This window comes from Podarcis pityusensis (assembly GCF_964106645.2).
Source record: "Podarcis pityusensis genome assembly, chromosome: 15".
NCBI classification, from domain to species: domain Eukaryota; kingdom Metazoa; phylum Chordata; class Lepidosauria; order Squamata; family Lacertidae; genus Podarcis; species Podarcis pityusensis.
Window position 1 is genome coordinate 8356625 of NC_138040.1, and position 17521 is coordinate 8374145.

General features: G+C 44.2%; 1 protein-coding gene across 3 annotated transcripts in view; it reads right to left on the minus strand.

Moving 5' to 3' along the window:
- The window catches only part of NF1 (neurofibromin 1), a 155445-nt gene extending 142297 nt beyond the window's left edge, over positions 1–13148 (minus strand). For 2 of the 3 annotated variants that reach the window (XM_080983308.1, XM_080983307.1), the window contains exons 1-4: positions 12854–13147; positions 5134–5277; positions 3031–3114; positions 366–556 (exon numbers count right to left, since the gene is read on the minus strand). In XM_080983308.1, coding sequence (XP_080839434.1) covers positions 366–556; positions 3031–3114; positions 5134–5277; positions 12854–12913 — 479 coding nt within the window. In that variant the 5' untranslated portion in view covers positions 12914–13147. Of the gene's footprint in view, positions 1–365; positions 557–3030; positions 3115–5133; positions 5278–12853 lie in introns of all 3 variants that reach the window. The other variant, XM_080983306.1, reaches the window with a different exon arrangement.
- Between the last annotated feature and the right edge of the window lie 4373 nt (positions 13149–17521).

The following is a 17521-nucleotide window of genomic DNA, read 5'->3' on the forward strand; positions in this document are numbered from 1 at the left end:
AAGTTTCTAACCTGAAGCATTTGTAACCTGAGGTACCACTGTATTAACATACACCTGCGTTCAAAGAGATGACCCAACAGCCCACAAATAGAAGGAGAAAGTAGAAATAGACTATACTATGTCAGAAGAGACTTGACACTCAGAAGCTCAATCAACCACACTGATTTTTAACCTTCCTTGAGCTGTATTGATATTTATACATGATAGAGGCTGACTGGGGTCAGAAAAATTTGACAATATTTTAAATGGGGAGTGGCTGGGGAAACCCAGTCAGTGGGCGGGGTATAAATAATAACATTATTATTATAATTATTAATTGGGCCTTCTAGGAACAATGGGGAAAGTAGCATCTTTCACTCACTCACCTGGTGGAGATGCGGCTGAAGACGGCGTTGAAATTGTTGCAGCTGAGAGAAAAGAGAACTCCAGAGGCAGAATTGCGAAGCTCTGCTGCGTGTTGATTCCCTTCGCGGTAGGTGTGGATAAAGTGACAGATCTCCGGCAACAACTGCTTGACCAGCATCGTCTCATCGAGCCTCATAGTGTCCTTTGGTTGCTAGGAGGACAGTTTGTAAGTGACTGCCTGCCTGAAGCGTTTTCACAGTTCTCTTCCCCCATTGTTAGTAACCCAGGAAATCTGCTCCGCTCCCAAGCTATCACAGTATTTTGTAAACAAGATGTGTGTGTTTGAACTCATGAGACACATCTCGCCAGGCTGTGGGGAAATGCTGCACATGAACCAGCCAGATCTGTCACAATAACTTACAGCAGGGTGTTATAATGACCCCTGAGGAACCCTTAATGTGGCTGGGGAAAAGGTTGCTGCTATCCTTTTGTTATGTCCCTGCAGAAGCAGCTCTCTATCCTTTTCCTTGGCCGCCTTTCTCCTCTTGAAGCTGCCTGTGCCTCAAAATCTGCATCAGAAACCCCTTTCTGCCTATCAGCAATTAACAGTGGGGAGCAACCAGGAAAAGGGTCTTTTCAGTGGTAGCACCCCTATATCTTAGTTGAGATGCCAAGCTAAAGACTTTTAAAGTGATTTTAGCTCCATAGTTTAATGTTTTCTATCGATTTTAACTGTACTTTGTTATTGTTTAGTGGTTTTATTTTTTCCCCTGTTGTAAAACTATGCAATTTTAAATAGATGTCCTGCAGCTCCATCTTGCCCATCACACCTTGCTGTGAGCAAGGACCCTTCTTCAGATGGAGGCATAGGAAAGTGGCCTGAACGGTCCTTAACAAGTACCTCTGCAACAGTCATAGCCATTGACCCAGACAGCCTCTGCAGGCCAGCAGAGGCTATAGAGGGGGGGCAGTGGGAAGGAGAGCACACAAGACCGATCCACTACCTGAGGCAAAGAGATCACCTTGCCTAATGGATGAGGCTTGCACACAGTCCAGAGAAGGGGAGTCATGTGCTCGATCCAATGCTCTGCTGCTCAGAGAAGCATAGGAACACGCTGTGGGTCTCATGACTACATTTATAGATTGTCTGCAAGTATGTTTACACAGGTGTCAAATGACAAACCATGAACTATTCCGTCTGCAATGGCTTGGAAAGCGATCTTTTAAAACCAGTATGGGGAATCACAAGCAGCTTACAGATGATCTCATTACACTAAGCTTGGAACTGTGTGAAGGAAACCCTCAGGAATAAACAAAGACTCTTAGATTTCACCAGAGCCCAAGTTTGGCTTTACAGCTTTGCAGAAAGAGCTAAACCACTAACTGCATTCCCAAGGTTGCAAAAGAGAAAAAAAGCAGAGAGACTCCAGGAAGAAAGTTAAGTGAAAATAGGATCACTTTTCTGGAAACCTCAGGACTGCATTCCCACTGGAGGTTTAGACAAAGTTAACTAATGTAAACTAGGAAGCACCTGCAAAAGTCATCTTTAGCAGCCAGAGAGTAAGCTCCATTATCTGTGTACAAAACTAAGCCAAATTGAAAGAAAACCACAGGAGATCTCAGGTGGACTTATGTTTAAAAAATTTAACTTTTAAAGTGAAAAAGTCTTATCTCTTTGCACTGGCTGAGCCACAAGTAAACACAAAAGTTCCTTCTTTTTTCTTTTTCGTATATCAAGCTGCATCAACACCCTTTTTCGATGCAATATTTAGAGCCAATGATACCAAAATCTTTAAGTTTGCTTTTCAAGTCCAACATTATTTTCCTTTCCAGAATTAGTCACATTAAAAAAAAAGCACATGCATACAGGAATTAGTTACAAGGAAAGTTGCATCCATTTCCTGATGCATTCAGCAAAAAGGCAAACAAATATCAGCAATCAGCTGCAGGACCTGGCTCTCTACCCTGCAAATTGCTGCAAATTAGCCCACTTGTCTACATTTTCTAGACAGTTGTTTGTAGCATTACAACAGTTAGAAACCATCCGTTTACAAAAAAATCCCTGATTGCCTGGAAGTCACTTCTATATTATTTTTATTAAAATTATTTGGTATGTAGATCAACACATAAAGAAATTGTCGTATTTTACGCCCCATAGGGCGCACCGGCCCATAGGGCGCACCTAGTTTTTTGGGGGGGAAATCAAAGGGGAAAAAATTATTTCCCCCCCAGGTGCGGGGCTGGGGCGGGGGAAGCCCGAGCTTCCCCCGACCCCAGCCCCCAGAACAGGCTGCTATCCGCAAGCCTTGGGAGCCCAGCGGGAACTCCCGCGGGCTCCCAAGGTTTGCGGATAGCTTCCTGAAGCCTGGAGAGCGAGAGGGGTCAGTGCGCACCGATCCCTCTCGCTCTCCAGGCTTCAGCGAAAAGCCTGCATTCGCCCCATAGGACGCACACACATTTCCCCTTCATTTTTGGAGGGGAAAAAGTGCGTCATATAGGGTGAAAAATACGGTGAAACACACCATAGTTCAAGTGCATTTGGATACAACTTCTCAAGCGTAACAGGGGAGTGACTTTCTACAAATCTGACATATTATCATCAAGAACATGACTTTTTCAGAAGACAGACATTTCACACATCTTCACAGTTAGATTGTCTATGTAGAATTTGCAAAGACTACTCACCCCAGCAAGACATTTTTCCAGTGTATCCAATATAATCAGCTGAGAAAGATACAAATTCTTTTCAGCAGCTTCTCCAAATATTCTCTGGGGTGGGGGAGGTAGAACACAGGAAACCAATTAAGTTCTCATTACAAAAATGGATTTGCTTCCCATCATCCCACACAGTGGGTGGTATTCAGCTAAGTAGACCCACTGAAATTAACTTAGTCATGGCCATTGAATTCAGTGGGTCTACTCTGAGTAAAACATAGCTGAATACCACCCAACAGGTTGCATTCAGTGTTAGTCCTACTCAGAGTAGACCCATTTAAATTAATGTGCATGACTAATGTAGGCCTATAAATTTCAGGGGGCCTACTCTGAGAATAAATTAGCTGGATACAATCCAAGCTTCCCAGATGAGCATCAGGAGACCAGTAAATTATTTTGTTTCTTGAGAACTTCAGCAAGATCTGGAGCCCTTGAGGTTAATTTATTCAATTGAGACATTGCTATACCACCCATCAACCAAGGTCGCTGGACAGTTGCAAACTTAGAATCAGAAAATACAACTGCAAAATTGACAAATAGTATTTGTATTCAGGCAGCGACCATTTTGTGTGTGTCCAATTGATGCATGGCCACTGACGCGTGGGTGATTTTGGACCCAGAAGAGGGCAGAATGTGGGGGACAGGGTGCACATGCAGGGGCGAGGAACAGAACCCCCACCCAACATGGTCACTACCTGTACTAGAATATAAAAATCTGCACCAAGTCAGCAAATATAATTGACAAAAAATCAGGAGAGAAGTGGTTAGCAAAAAATATTGTAGGCGGGGGGCAAGACAATCCTCCCTGGGGAGGACACTGCAGAATCAGGATGCCAGCACCAGAAAGGCCTTATCCACTGTGCTACCACTTCCCCTCATTGAGTGGGGGGGGGGGGAGGTGGAGAGCTACATTTGTGGAAGGCACAGAAATCGAACAGGGCTTCACAGCTTAAACACAGGTCTTCTCTATACCTTCCTCATTCCCTTTCCTCTCCTGACCCAGTCATGTTCTCTGTAAAACCATCCTAAAGCACATGAAAACCCTATGCATACAGGTTTTATTCCAAACACAGGATTTAGATTACCTTGGGAACAGAACTTGGACTTTGGGGTGTGCAAACCAGTCAAACCCACAACATTCAGAAGAGAGATAAAACGGGGAGGCATCCGTTCCCTAGTGCAACATCCAGCCCTCCAGATGTTGCTGAACTACATCTCCTATCAGCCCCAGCAAGCATGGTCAACGCCAGAGAGCATCTATAATGATCCCTGCTTTTCAGTTAAAATTAAAGGGCATATCCTTCAGGACTAGACAGTGGGTGGGTGATAGGGAAGTTGAATGATGTTAAAACTTTGAGCTAACTCCCAACAGATACAAAACTGAACATGGAAAGATGAATGGCATCCTATTATTCAGGCCTCACCATGTTCACTAAACCCCTTAATGTGTGCCATAGCTTGCTCCTTCACATAAACAATAGCAAACAATGGCTATGCTTGGCTTTTTACCCCGTCCCAAAAGCCACTGCAATCTGCAAGTGAATCAGGATGTCTCTAATTAACCACAATTTCCTGTTTTGTCCATACTGTAAACTATGGTCACCAGTTTCAGAATTACCTAAAATAATCAATTTCAGACCATGGTCTAAAAACCTGGTTTGTTCCAATGTAATGGGAATGCATGGCTAGTTAGAGGCTTCCTGTTTTAACCACAGCTCATGCAAAGGGTTCCCATGTCTGTGCAGATCTTGGCTTCATAAGCTGCAATTGTCCAATCTGGGCCAATATCATTTGTCCTGGTTACACATAAGATAGGACTTATCTAGTTTGATCTTGTTTTAAAGAAGCTTGTTATTTCGAACAAGGGAGGGGAGCATTTTTAATCAACAGCATTGCACATAGGAAATCAATATATCAGTGTGTTTACCAAATACCAATGGAACTACTGGCATCCAATATCCACTGGTAACTGGGCAAGCAAACACACATATTCCCTTCCCAACCTAAGGTTCCTTCATCTTCTGCTTTCCCCGCCTACAGTAAGCCTATTAAGGGCAAGAGGATAGCACTTACCATATTGTTAACATTTTTTAATATATTGGTGAGGCCACTGATGACCAAGGAAAACTTGTACTTTGAGATATTGATGAGACATTCCTTGTTATGTTCCGTGCTGACTTTGGTGTGGGTATTCTGTTGACTAGCTTTGATTGGTAGCTGCAGGTGAGGAGGAGAAAGAAAAACAGTAAGCATTCACTTAGAAGAAAACTCCCAGAGCTCCAGTCTGTTACACTGAAGGCTTTTTCCTTTAACGTTTCATGCAAGAGCTCTTTGGGTATGCCAAAAACCAACATGGTGGCATTTTCCAGCTCTTCCCCACCACCCCCATTTAAACAAGCATGGGAAGTGTACGCGAATGTTCGTGTCCAGATACAACACTAAACCATGAACGAGCCTAAATTTCTCCTGAGCTTGCATGCTCTCTCACTTTCCTCTGCTCCTACCACAGTAGCAGGAGGAGATGCGTAGAAGCTTTTACTTTTGCTTTAACTAAAAGATCCAAATTTGCCCTCTTGAGAGGATGAGAGGGAACAAATCAGAGGGGAGGTCAGGCTCATTCACATAGTGCTAAATCACAATTTAATGTTGCATCTGAACAAAGCCACTGAATTTTCCCATCTTAAAATATTTACAAGTATTCAATGAAGCAGTTCTCCAGTAAAACATTTAAAGCACATGGATAGTGCAATCCTATGCATTTCTACTAAGCCACCCTGAGTTCAATGGGACGTACGCCAAATTAAGTGTGTATAACAGGTGCGGACGAGTTTTGGCCCTCCAGATGTTGCTGAGCTCCATCTCCTATCAGCCTCAGTAAGCATGGTCCATGCCCAGGCATGATGAGAGTTGTAGTTCAGCAACATCTCAATGGCCAAAGGTTCCCCACACTGACAATATAAGATTGCAGTCTAAGGCTGCGTACACTCTATAACTTTAAAGCACATTTGAAGCAGTTTCCCCCTCAAAGAATTATGGGCACTGTAGTTTGTTAAGAGTTGCTGCGAATCGTAACTGTGTGAGGGCAAACTACAATGCCCAGAACTCTTGGGGGGGGGGGGGACATTGCTTTAAAGTATAGTGTGTGTGCATGCAGCCTAAATGTGCTTTACTGTTCAATTACTTCTAGTTATTGAAAATAACTTCTGACATATTTATACAGCATGTACAATTAAAGCATGGCCTTCTAAAATAAGTTGTGTTTACCACCAGGCACCTTAATTTTAACCTGCCATGGCAAAAGCACCATGAGCTTCTGTGAATGGGACAAGCCCCAGCCATGTGAGATTGTCCACAACAGGATAACACATATGTTCAACTTTCTCAGACCCTAGGTGCACCCTGAACCCCACCCACCCTGAAAAAAAACGAACTGCGCTCTTCCTTCCTTTCACCATCCATGCCTATCTTTCTCCTCCCCTCCACCCTGAGAACAATTTGAAAGAACATGAAACAGTTCTTCTGGGGAAGCTAATCAGATTTGATCCTGACAGTTGCCTGGATGGGAGACCACCTGGGAACCATAGCTAAGCTGCTCTGAGTTCACCACAGGAACTCGTTTTAGTAATTTATGCTATAAACTCATTGAATAAAGCAATTCATTTTCTCCCCGTTTCCTGCCTACTTATGACTGGGGGAGAGGAGACCAAAGAAAACGAAAATGGTGGCAGTGCTGATGCGACCCACCTTGCTAGGTTCCAAAGACCACAGCCAATACAAACAGGGCTGAGTCCAAAATGGAGCTGGAAAGGAACAGCTGGGAGCCTTAAAATGCGCTCCCCGTTATTCCTTAGCAAATGGGGCCTGCCTTCGCCACCAGTTTGGAACTGGCTTGTTTCCAACCAGCAAGCATAGTTCGCATTAACCACAGTTTGTTGGATCAGATGACATTATAAACAAAAATGGAAGCGAAAGCCTCTGAGCTCCTCCTCATGGTTGCGCCAGAGGAGATGCAGGGGTGGAGGAGCACATGAGCCCAAGGCTTGCTGTGGATCACTTCTGTCATGCTAGACCATGGTCCAAATGCAGCTGCTGTGGCCTGAGATATCCCATACAGGAACTAGCTATTGTCAGATGCACTTCATCATTGAAATTAGAATCAAAGAGTAGCTTTGAGTTGCATGTCACTACCTGTCTTTTGTAACCTACTGCAGAGGGATTGGGCAAAATGTGTTTCTACCAATGTTTAGCTTCTCTCTGAACTGTATCAGTTAAAACTCAAAAGTTCGGAAGTCCCAGCAGCAGCACAGATAAGACTTGAAATGACTCCACAAATCCAAGATATTAATCCTGCTCCGTGAACACTAGACACTTTGTTTTAAGCTGCATCCATAAATTCTTCAAAAGGTCATAGACCAATCATTTCCCTCATGCGTCATTTACCAGTCAATTGGTCTCAATTGTTGAACAAAACCTTGCAGAAAACCCCACTTTGAGGAAGTTTTACTTTTGATCAAAGCCAACAGCTTTTTGATGGAAGCAGCACACAACAGACAAAAGTATTTCACACAAAGTGGGGATGGTTAATCAGCAAAAACGTACTGAAATTGTTTTCGTTTGCTTTCTATTAAAACCTCTGAACACTGGAGACCTCCAGCTGAATCGCTGTGAGGAACCACTTCCTTTATCAGCATCTACTATTATCACCAGCTGCAAACTTAGTAGTGCACTGGGTAAGTTTCAGCCACTCTTAATGTACTCCTCTGCTAGAATATAATTCCCACAGCTGCTATTCCCTGACACATGAGCATACATGTGGGACTGAAATATATGGAGTTGCAGCCTAATTTCTGTCTACTAGTCCACTTTCTCCACGAAGCCAGATAGACGGATCAGAATAAAAATGCTTCTCACCAGATTGCTAAGTCTTGGTCAGAGTAGTTTCCAAGGTTCAAGACCCATGAAAATTAGTTCACCTGTATATATTACATAACTTTATACCATGCTTATTCTGACTTTTCTTGAGGAAACCTGTCACCAAGAAATGCTTATCTACTTACTTTTTTAAATGAAGGGGGACATTTCTACAACTCTTCCTAGAAAGGGGAGAGTGTACACCCAAAATGTTAAAGAACTTCCAAAGAACCTGAAATTTACCTAGTCCCACAACACAATGGTTACTAAAATTGTCCCAAAGGATGCTTTTGTAAATCTCTTTAAAATGGAAGGGAGCAAAGAAGTGTAATACCCACCCAATACTCAAGCCACAGGCCAGCTTAAAGCTAAAATTTGGTGAGCACTTAGTCCCAGTTACACTGATTAGACAATTCTGAATATTGTATATTTGCATACCTAACTAGGAAAACACGAGAGCATAAACTACAGTTTACCTCGCAAAAAGAGCCAGTGTGTAAGCCACATATGAGATGGAATGCCAGGATCTGAAAATTCCATTACCTCTTCACGTGATTCATTTTATTTTGCAAAGCAGAGAGGTGGCTCCCAGGAACCATAATCTAAACTTGCATAATGCACACTTCATTTCAGATTATATATGACAATGGTTTGTTTATGTTGTGTTTTTAAAAAGCTGCAACTCAAGACTACTTCCCAGATGAGCAACCACTAAGCAGCTATGAAGGCACAATCAAGGACTGTTGCCAATTTCTGCCTGTTTATCAGTACTGTATCTCTCTCTCCTATATGATCAGGTTTGTCAGGAACACAACAGGGCCTTTACAGCAGTGACCCCCTCACCTTTTCAACTCCCTCTCCCTGGAGATATGTTTGTGAGGGGCTCCCTCCTCTGAAGATTTCTTTTTTAACCCACCTTTGGTTAGGGTTCCAGTGCAATTTAAAACTTGCTTTTATATTTTTAAATATAATTTCTATATTGTCCTTCATCCGAGTATCACAGGGCACCTTATAATAGAAATACACACCAAAGAAAAACAATGCATCTCACAATAATCTGGTGGTGCATTCTAGCTAGAAACATGACATATGCCAATGAAAAAGGGGGGAAAGCCTAATTTTATAAGTTTGATCAAAAGAGATCATCTCCTTCTGTCCACAGCAATAGCCCAGAAAGTCCCATTTAAAAAGCAACTGAATTTACTTCCAAGAAAGCAAAGTAGGATGAAGTGCAAGATCCTACTAGGACAGTAATTTCCAGCAACTTCCCTTTGCAAGGGAAATCACATCTTTTGTAGATCACTTTGAGAGCTTTGGCTGAAGAGTAGCTAGTTAATGCCTTAAATAAATAAAATACTTTGGGGGGAATTTACTAGCATGAGAAATTAGCTCATCATTAGAAAGTGTCATTCTTCCAAAGTAGGAAATAACTCCCTCAATATCTCTTTCTTTAAAGATAGCATAGCAGCTACAGGAAAGTCTTTGAACATTTTAAGTCCATAACTCCTATTGTGTTAGCCAGCTCAATTCTACAAGGAAAAGGACAAATCTTATGGTGTTTCACACAAGCAGTATGCCCCATTTTCCATCCATTACTGCCCCCTTTCACATGGAACAAGGATGAAGTCTGCCATGTTAATACCCATCTAGCTGAATGGAAGCAAGTAAAAAGTGATGCATGATGGGGTAAAATTATGGGGCCAGAACTGGCACTAACCAATTTTTGTATCCTTAGGGTTGTAGGGGGCAGCTCAAAGAAAATGCTGATATTGTGTGCAGAAACTGTGAAAAATGTGAACTTAGTGTTAGAGATTCATTAGGAAAGGAAGTTAAAATAAAACTGCCAATATTGTGATGCCACAGTACAAATCTATGGTGTGGTGTGTATAGCTCTGGTTGTTTTCCGCTGCTCAGAAAGAACACAGCAGAGCTGGAGAAGGTTCACTAAATTATCAAGGAGATAGAACAGCTCTCATATGAGGAAAGACAACAACATTTGGGCCTTTGGCTTAGTAAAAAAGGGAGTAAGTAACAACAACATGATAGAGGTGCGTAAAATTATGTACTGTGGGGAGAAAGTGGACATAAAGGTTTTCTTTCTCTCTCAAAATGCTAGATGCTGAATATTGGAAAATTCAGGACAGACCAAGGGAAAGACTTCTTCATGCAGTGGACAGTTAACCTATGGAATTCAATGCCGCAAGATGAAGTGATGGCCTCCAACTAGAACTGCTTCAAAAGAGGATTAGACAGATTCATGGAAGATAAATGGCTATTAGTCACAATGTGCTGCCTAGGATTAGAAGCAGTATGCCTCTGAATACCAGTTGCTGAGAATTTTGAGTAGGGGGAGACCTACTGTGCTCATGATTGCTTAGGGACTTCCAAGGGGCACCTGTTTGGCCAGATCCAGCAGGACTCTTCTGCCCAGAATGTCACAAAACAAAGCTCTCTTGGAATGGCTTGCTTTAAAATGGATCTAGCAGGCCGCTCAGAAGGGCAGTTCCATAATTATCTCAAGTCAGTATATCCCCTTATTTTCCTCCTCCCAAGTTCAACTCAAAAGCAGCAAGTCCCAATTTGTTCAAAAGCTTCAACTGATGTGAGTGGTACACCCACTCACAGTAGTACCCCCTATTCCCATGCTGCATAACTGGGCCTTCACTGGGCCCAGAAGACCCTTTCAATGATCTATAGTATGCCCACCTGTTCTTTCAATCCTACTGCAAACCATCTGTGCCCCATTTTCCATACATAAGCACCCCCTTTCACATGGAACAAGGATGAAGTCTGACTACATCTATTACTGCATCCTTCATTCCACAGAGCTCCCAGTTCCCACATCCAGCAAGAAAAGAGTTCCAATGAGCCAAGCTGCTTCCTCTCCTTTTTCCCTCAAAGACCCCCCCCCAACTTTTACAAATCCCAGAATCATACCTTCCCAAAACCCAAAGATTGAGCCCAATTTCTTCTACATTTTTTCTCTTGAAAGAACCCTAGAAGGGACAGTTCTTCAGCAATGTGGGGTGCACAGTTTTCCAGCGCTACATTTTTTCAGTGGAAAATGTTCCATTTTGTAAGTTCATTAGGAGCAACAAATTGATGCCAACTGCAAATGCAATATTAGGCAAACTTAACATTATCAATGCATTTAGCTTTCTTTACTAAATACAGGTAAAATAAAAATGTTAAACTGGCTAACCCTTTGACAATGAATGCTTCCTCATGCAAAGTATCCTACGCAAATTACCATTTTTTTGGAAAAATATCCAGATAAGCCACATCTTTCTTCCTTTAAGAGGAATAAGCTGTACTGCATCCAGCTACTTCTTTATTCCATTCAAGGAAGACCCATTTTCCAGTTCTCTCTTGACTTAAACATACACATCCAGCCCTCACAGAGTAGAACTCAATTGGTACAGTCGCCAGAATCCAGCTCAGTTGGTTAGAGCATGGTGCTATAATGTTGCAAATTTGATGGCCTTAAGGGACAGCTGCATGTTCCTGCATGACAGGGGGAAGGACTAGATGATCCTCAGCATCCCTTCCAACTCTATCCCGTGCCATTTCCAAAGAAAAGGAATCCAGCACAACCTTAGAAAGGGCCAATAAACTCCATCCCACAAGACTGACGAAAAGTACTCTGGTACCTTGCAAACTGGCAGGTTTATTGAGACAGAAGCTTTCAAGGACCACAGCCCACTTTTGTCATATGCACAACCACCTCTAGACCATGAAAGCTTCTGCCACAACAAATGTTTTAAGTATTTGAGGTGTCATAAGTTTATTTTATTGCAAACCTAGAGATAAAATGCAAAGGCATAACAACAGCTGTTTCTCATCTCCCCTCAAAAGTGACACAGCCCTTCGGTACCACTGATAAAGTGACACCCAACTAGATCAGCTACTGCTCTTCAACTCATCTCCAGGATGCCCTACTACAGCTGTTACTCAAAAGAACAACAACACACAACTCCAGTGCATCTTTGGCGGGGCAGAGGGGAAAGTGGGCTCACCCCACTAGAAATGAGCTTTAGCACATCATCCGCACAACTCAAAGCAGGGTGTGGCCAACACCAACTCTCATCCCTCAAAGACCCCAAGACCACAGTAAGCAACAACCATATATACAATTCCAGTGCAAACTTGATGGGGGGGAGTGGAAAGATGGATTCAGGCCCACCACAAATGTGCATGTTCCACACTCTTTATGTTCTTGTATAGAGAGAGATGGGACTCCCCCCCCCCCCTTAACCAGTATGGGTGTGTATTGTCTGGGAGATCTGCAAGGATGCTTTGCATCCATAAACAGACACACACTGACTAAAAGGCACTAGCACATCCCTAAAGGGTCCCCATCTCCTCTCCCTGAAGAAGACCAGAGAGAGTGAGGAAAACGCACACACACTTTTCCCTTGCATGGCACCCCAACTCCTCAATCTTTTCCCCAGGAAGCTTTGCCTTCCCACCCAGCCACCCCCCCCCCAAAAAAAAATCACGGCATCCTTTGAAAGGAGCAGAGGGAGTTACCTCGCAAAGGCATCCTTCCTAAGAGGTTGTGGGCTCTCCTTCCTTAGAGGTTTCTAAGCATCTGTCAAGTGATGCTTTAGTCGAGATTCCTGCATAGCAGGGGGTTGGACTAGCGGACCCTGAGGGGACCCCTTCCAACTGTACAATTCGACGACACTTCGGCTCTGTGAAGTCGTGAGGGGAACGGGCCCCCTCAGAAAAGACACACACACGTATATAAATATGTATGTATTCGTCCCTGCTTGGAAAGCCCCCCCCCCGAAAGGGCCTTCCAGCCCTTTCCCGAAAGGGCCCCCCACCCTATGCCGCCTCTCCCCCCCCCCACATATCCTGCATCCCACAGGGCCGTTACCTGCTCATCGAAGCGGCTGACCACGGCCTGCACCCACTCCACCGGCTTGTGGGCCGCCATGTCCCGCCGCCCAGCCAGGCGGGGGAGGAGGAGGAGGAGGGTCTCGACGCCCCCGCCCCTTCTTCCCCCTCGGCTCGATCCGGCCGCCGCCGCCGCCGCGCTCTCAGCTCCCCTCCTCCTCCTCAGCCATCACAGCCTACGAGCCACCATGACACCACACCGGAAGCGGGGACCAGAGTCCGCCCCCAACGCCAGCCCCGGACGCCGGGAGAGAGAGGGAAGCGGGGGGGAGCGACAAGTGGGGCGGGGGTGGGGGGGAGAGCGAGCGAGAGAGGAGGGAACCAAGGCAAAGCGCATGCGCGACGGGCGGAGGGAGCTCGGGCCGCGACGCATGCGCGCGCTCGCGGTGGGTTGGGTTGAGGGGGGAAAGAGCTCGGAAGCCAAAGGGCAGCGGCGCACGCATGGGGAGAGGGTGGGAGAAAGCCGAGGCAGCGCGGCGCAGGCGCGGTGGGTGGGGATAAGGGCGCATGCGCGCGGGAGGCGGGGAGGGGCGTGGGAAAGGCGCAGGCGCGGCGCGGAAATGTGCGGCAGAGTTGGAGGAGAAAACTGAGTGGGAAAGCCGACCAGCGAGCGAAGGGAAGCACTACTGCGCAGGCGCGGCGAAGAGGATAGGTTGGATTGGAAGAAGGTAGCTGGGTTGATATATTGCCGGTTTTTTAAAATCAACGCTGACTTTACTGGGGCTGTTTTTATTATGCTTTCCTTAATGATTTTAGCTTAACTGCTCGGTATTATTTTTTTTTGTACGTAAATAATGAAGCTATAGGATGAGATATTTTTTAAAAAACAAAAAACATTGGAACCCACCGAAACCAGATCTCGAAATTTAAACGTTTGTTTAATTAATGGACAAAACAGCCCGAACAGGAAGGCATTAAATGCAGCATTCCTATAACTCCTTTTAAAAAAATTATGTTTTGTTTTCCATGGTACAGAGGATACATTTGGGGTAAACAACTGTTAAAACAACAAACAACTTCTCCCGATAAAATTACAGGCTGAATTCTATAACTCTTGATTCCTCTAACAACAAAGAATTGTAGAGTTGAAAGGGACTCCAAGGGTCCTCTAGTCCAACCCCCTGCAATGCAGGAATCTCAACATGCCATCTAGCTCTCTAGCTATTACTTTTGACGAGTCAGATGGACGGCATACAATGATGATGATGGTGATAGACTTCCTAGTTTCCTGAGCTAGTTTATTAGGACAAATGGGGCTCTTCCCACCAATGTTGAGTCTGTTTACGGGTCTTACATTCCTGCATGACCCTGATACTTACGCTACCAGTTTTGCAAAGTTTATTTTTTGCCAGCTTGTCCACTAGAGGTCACTCGCTTGACGCGAAAACATTTGGTGCGTACGGTTAAGGGGTGGAGCAGAGACAAGAGAAAACCAGAGCGTACTTTGCTTTTATTTATTCAGCAATTCTCTGTTCCCATATTTCTTCACTGTCATTGAGACTTTAAGCTGAAAAGTCCGCCCCCCCCCGCACCGAGCTACAATTTACAGAGTTGCTTACAACATGCAAAAATACATAACTGCAACACAACAAAAGAAGACTGAAACAGTAACTTAATCATTAAAAATACAAAACCAAACAGAACAATTCCCACATAAATTGCAAAAAAAATAAAAGATACAAAAAACCAACAGCAGCAACTCTCCCCTTTCCATATGCCTTCTTGTTTGTTTTTTTTCCTGTTTTGTGAACATTAATAAATATAGCTTTTTTTTAAAAAAAAAGGTTGAATGGAACAGATGTTGAGGAGAGCAGGTTTATGGCACAGAAGCTGTTCTTCGCATGCAACTCCTTGCCTTTCTGGACACAGCTCTCTGTTCAATAAAGCTTTCATTGCAGGCCTAGTCTTTGCTCCTTCTGTCTTCATCATGACAATAGTGCTACGATGCTCTGTGCTACCATTGCATATCATTAAGGTGTGTCCCCACCCTGGATCCAGTTCCCTTTGCAGGATCACATTGCTGGAGACACTGCTGTCTGGCCACATTTTTTGTTCAGCGTTGAGCCCGATGAGGAGTTCTAGCTCACAACTTAGTGACATCTTGGCTGACCCTAATGCAGGTGTTTTTACTGCTTATTCCAGCACTGATGTTAACAAAGACTCACTGCACACTCTCAGTTATCCCACACACCCCAATAAAGAGGAGAAATACCAGGATTAGAGAGAGGCGACTGTTGTGTGTCTGTTGGGTAAAACCCTGCAGATCAGAAGTAGTCACATGTGCCTAGCTAAAACTAATGACAGAGAGATGAACGCTTGTTGCCTCAGGCCCATTTCACTGAAAAAACAACCAGGTCTGATGCTCGGTGAGTCTTGTGACCCTGTCATTGTATCATGAACTCGGGATACAGCCACCACCTTATATGATGTCATGGCATCAGGGTAATGAGGGAACTCCATTATTCTGATCTGTAACCTGAACATAGCAAAGACCAAACAACTGGGTGAACTTTCTGTTTTTACGCTACAGGAAGGAAATGAAACAGGCGAAAACTATGTCAAGCTGCAGGGCATCAGGCCAAAAGTCCTGTTTGTAAAGAGTGAGAGTCAAAGCCTGCGAGACTAGCAGAATATCCAGGCCTGCCAACATATAAATCTCACCTATTCCTCGGCTTTTAAATATATATATATATATATTGCTGCACATGCATGCACCCCTACGGTAGAATCCTGATGTATATTTTGCTCTAGAAGGCTTAGTTTGGTCAGAATTGAGTATACATTTGCAGAGTTAACGCTAAATACATTACAGTGGGACCTCAGGTTAAGTACTTAATTCATTCCAGAGGTCCGTACTTAACCCGAAACTGTTCTTAACCTGAAGCACTACTTTAGCTAACGGGTCCTCCCGCTGCCGCTGGGCCGCTGGAGGACGAGTTCTGTTCTCATCCTGAAGCAAAGTTCTTAACCCGAGGTAATATTTCTGGGTTAGTGGAATCTGTAACCTGAAGCGTATGTAACCCGAGGTACCACTGTACTTCTGGTAAATGAGCCACCATAATTGCTAGAAGGCTGTGAAAATTTGTGTCCCAGGCTTTTCAGACTTCTCTAACTCATGTACTATCTGAAACCAAAGGGGGACATTGGTTTCCAGATGTGAAATATATTAGCATTATTTTCAGCTCTCCTACCCTGCGACATAGGCCTGAAGTTCCCCACCTTTGGGTTATGTTATATACAGCCTTCTCCTCCTGCCCCAGTTTTGTCCTTGCAACAGGCCTGCGAGGTAGGCTAAGTGATGGTGACTGGCCCAAGGTCACCCAGTGAGCTTTAAGACTGAAGGAGAACTTGAAACCTGGTCTTGCTAGTCGCAACGCACTTGGCTAATCCTCATAAATCCATTGCATTAGTTTCTTCACTTTCTTTCCATGGGAACACAGAGCGTTGGCATGAGATTGGTCAAAACCTGAGTTCAAGTCTAAAACAACACCAGATGTTCCTAACAGCTGCCCTGAGAAATCCGCTTTGGCCTTGTTTGAGCCTCATTTTTCCAGTTTGTATGTACTGCAAAAGGTGCTCTTGGAACACTGAGCAGACCTGAGAGTCTTCTTCCAACCACACCTGTCTGCATATTAAGTTTGTTTGTGCTGAATGTACTTTAGGATCCAGCGGCATTCCAGTGGAAGGAGTGGTTGATTCTCTGCCAGGATCTGCTTCTGCCTCCAGGCAGGTCTGCTTTATACTGAGAGGAGAGATCAGAGATGACAACTGTCACGGGATCCTCCTTTGCAATGCATTAAGCACAGGGAGTGGCAGAAAAGAAAATGGGCTGCTTTTCCTGAAATTCGTGAATCTAGGTTACCATGTGACAGCCCCCGTGGAAAGGGTGTACAAAGTTTGCTTTATGGCATCACATGCTTTAAGAGACCTAATTCCTCCAATTATTAGACTTCAAGTTTTTCTCTCCCTTGCTGTAGTTGACCCTTCACTAAGCTGCAATGCCCAGCACCCTTTACAAACTACAGTTCCCAGGACGCTCTGGAAGTGGGGGTGTGCTTTAGATATAGCCTTAAAGTGCTATTGTGCCACATCAATGGTCATGAAGAATCCTGGGAACTGTGGTTTAAGGTGCTGACCTCACAGAGCTACAGTTCCCAGCACCCTTAACAAACTACAGTTCCCAGGATTCTCCATCACTATTGAAAGCACTTTAAAGACTTTCAGACTTACTGATTTTCCTGAGTCTAGACAACTTGTTTCAGGGAGATGCCCTCCCTCTTCCCTCTGTTTCACCCGTCTTCTTGCTGCCAACCAGTCAGTAGGCTACAGTAAATATATATTTTTAAGAAGGCTTTTGACACCCTTTATTAAGGTTGCCATTATTAAGGTTGCAACCCTATGCAAATGTACAGGGAAGTAAACCTGAATGAACGCAAGGGGGCTTCTAAGTACAAAGGAACGCACTTAAGAATCCTAAGTGGAATGCTTGATATCCTTTCATTATAAATAATTTGCCTTTTAATAGATTTGGATGCACTAGTTTACCAGGACAGGTCACATCTGTGCCATACATTTAAAGTACATTTAATGCACATGGTTCCCCCCCACAAAATCATGGGAACCATAATTTACCTCTCACAGCGCTACA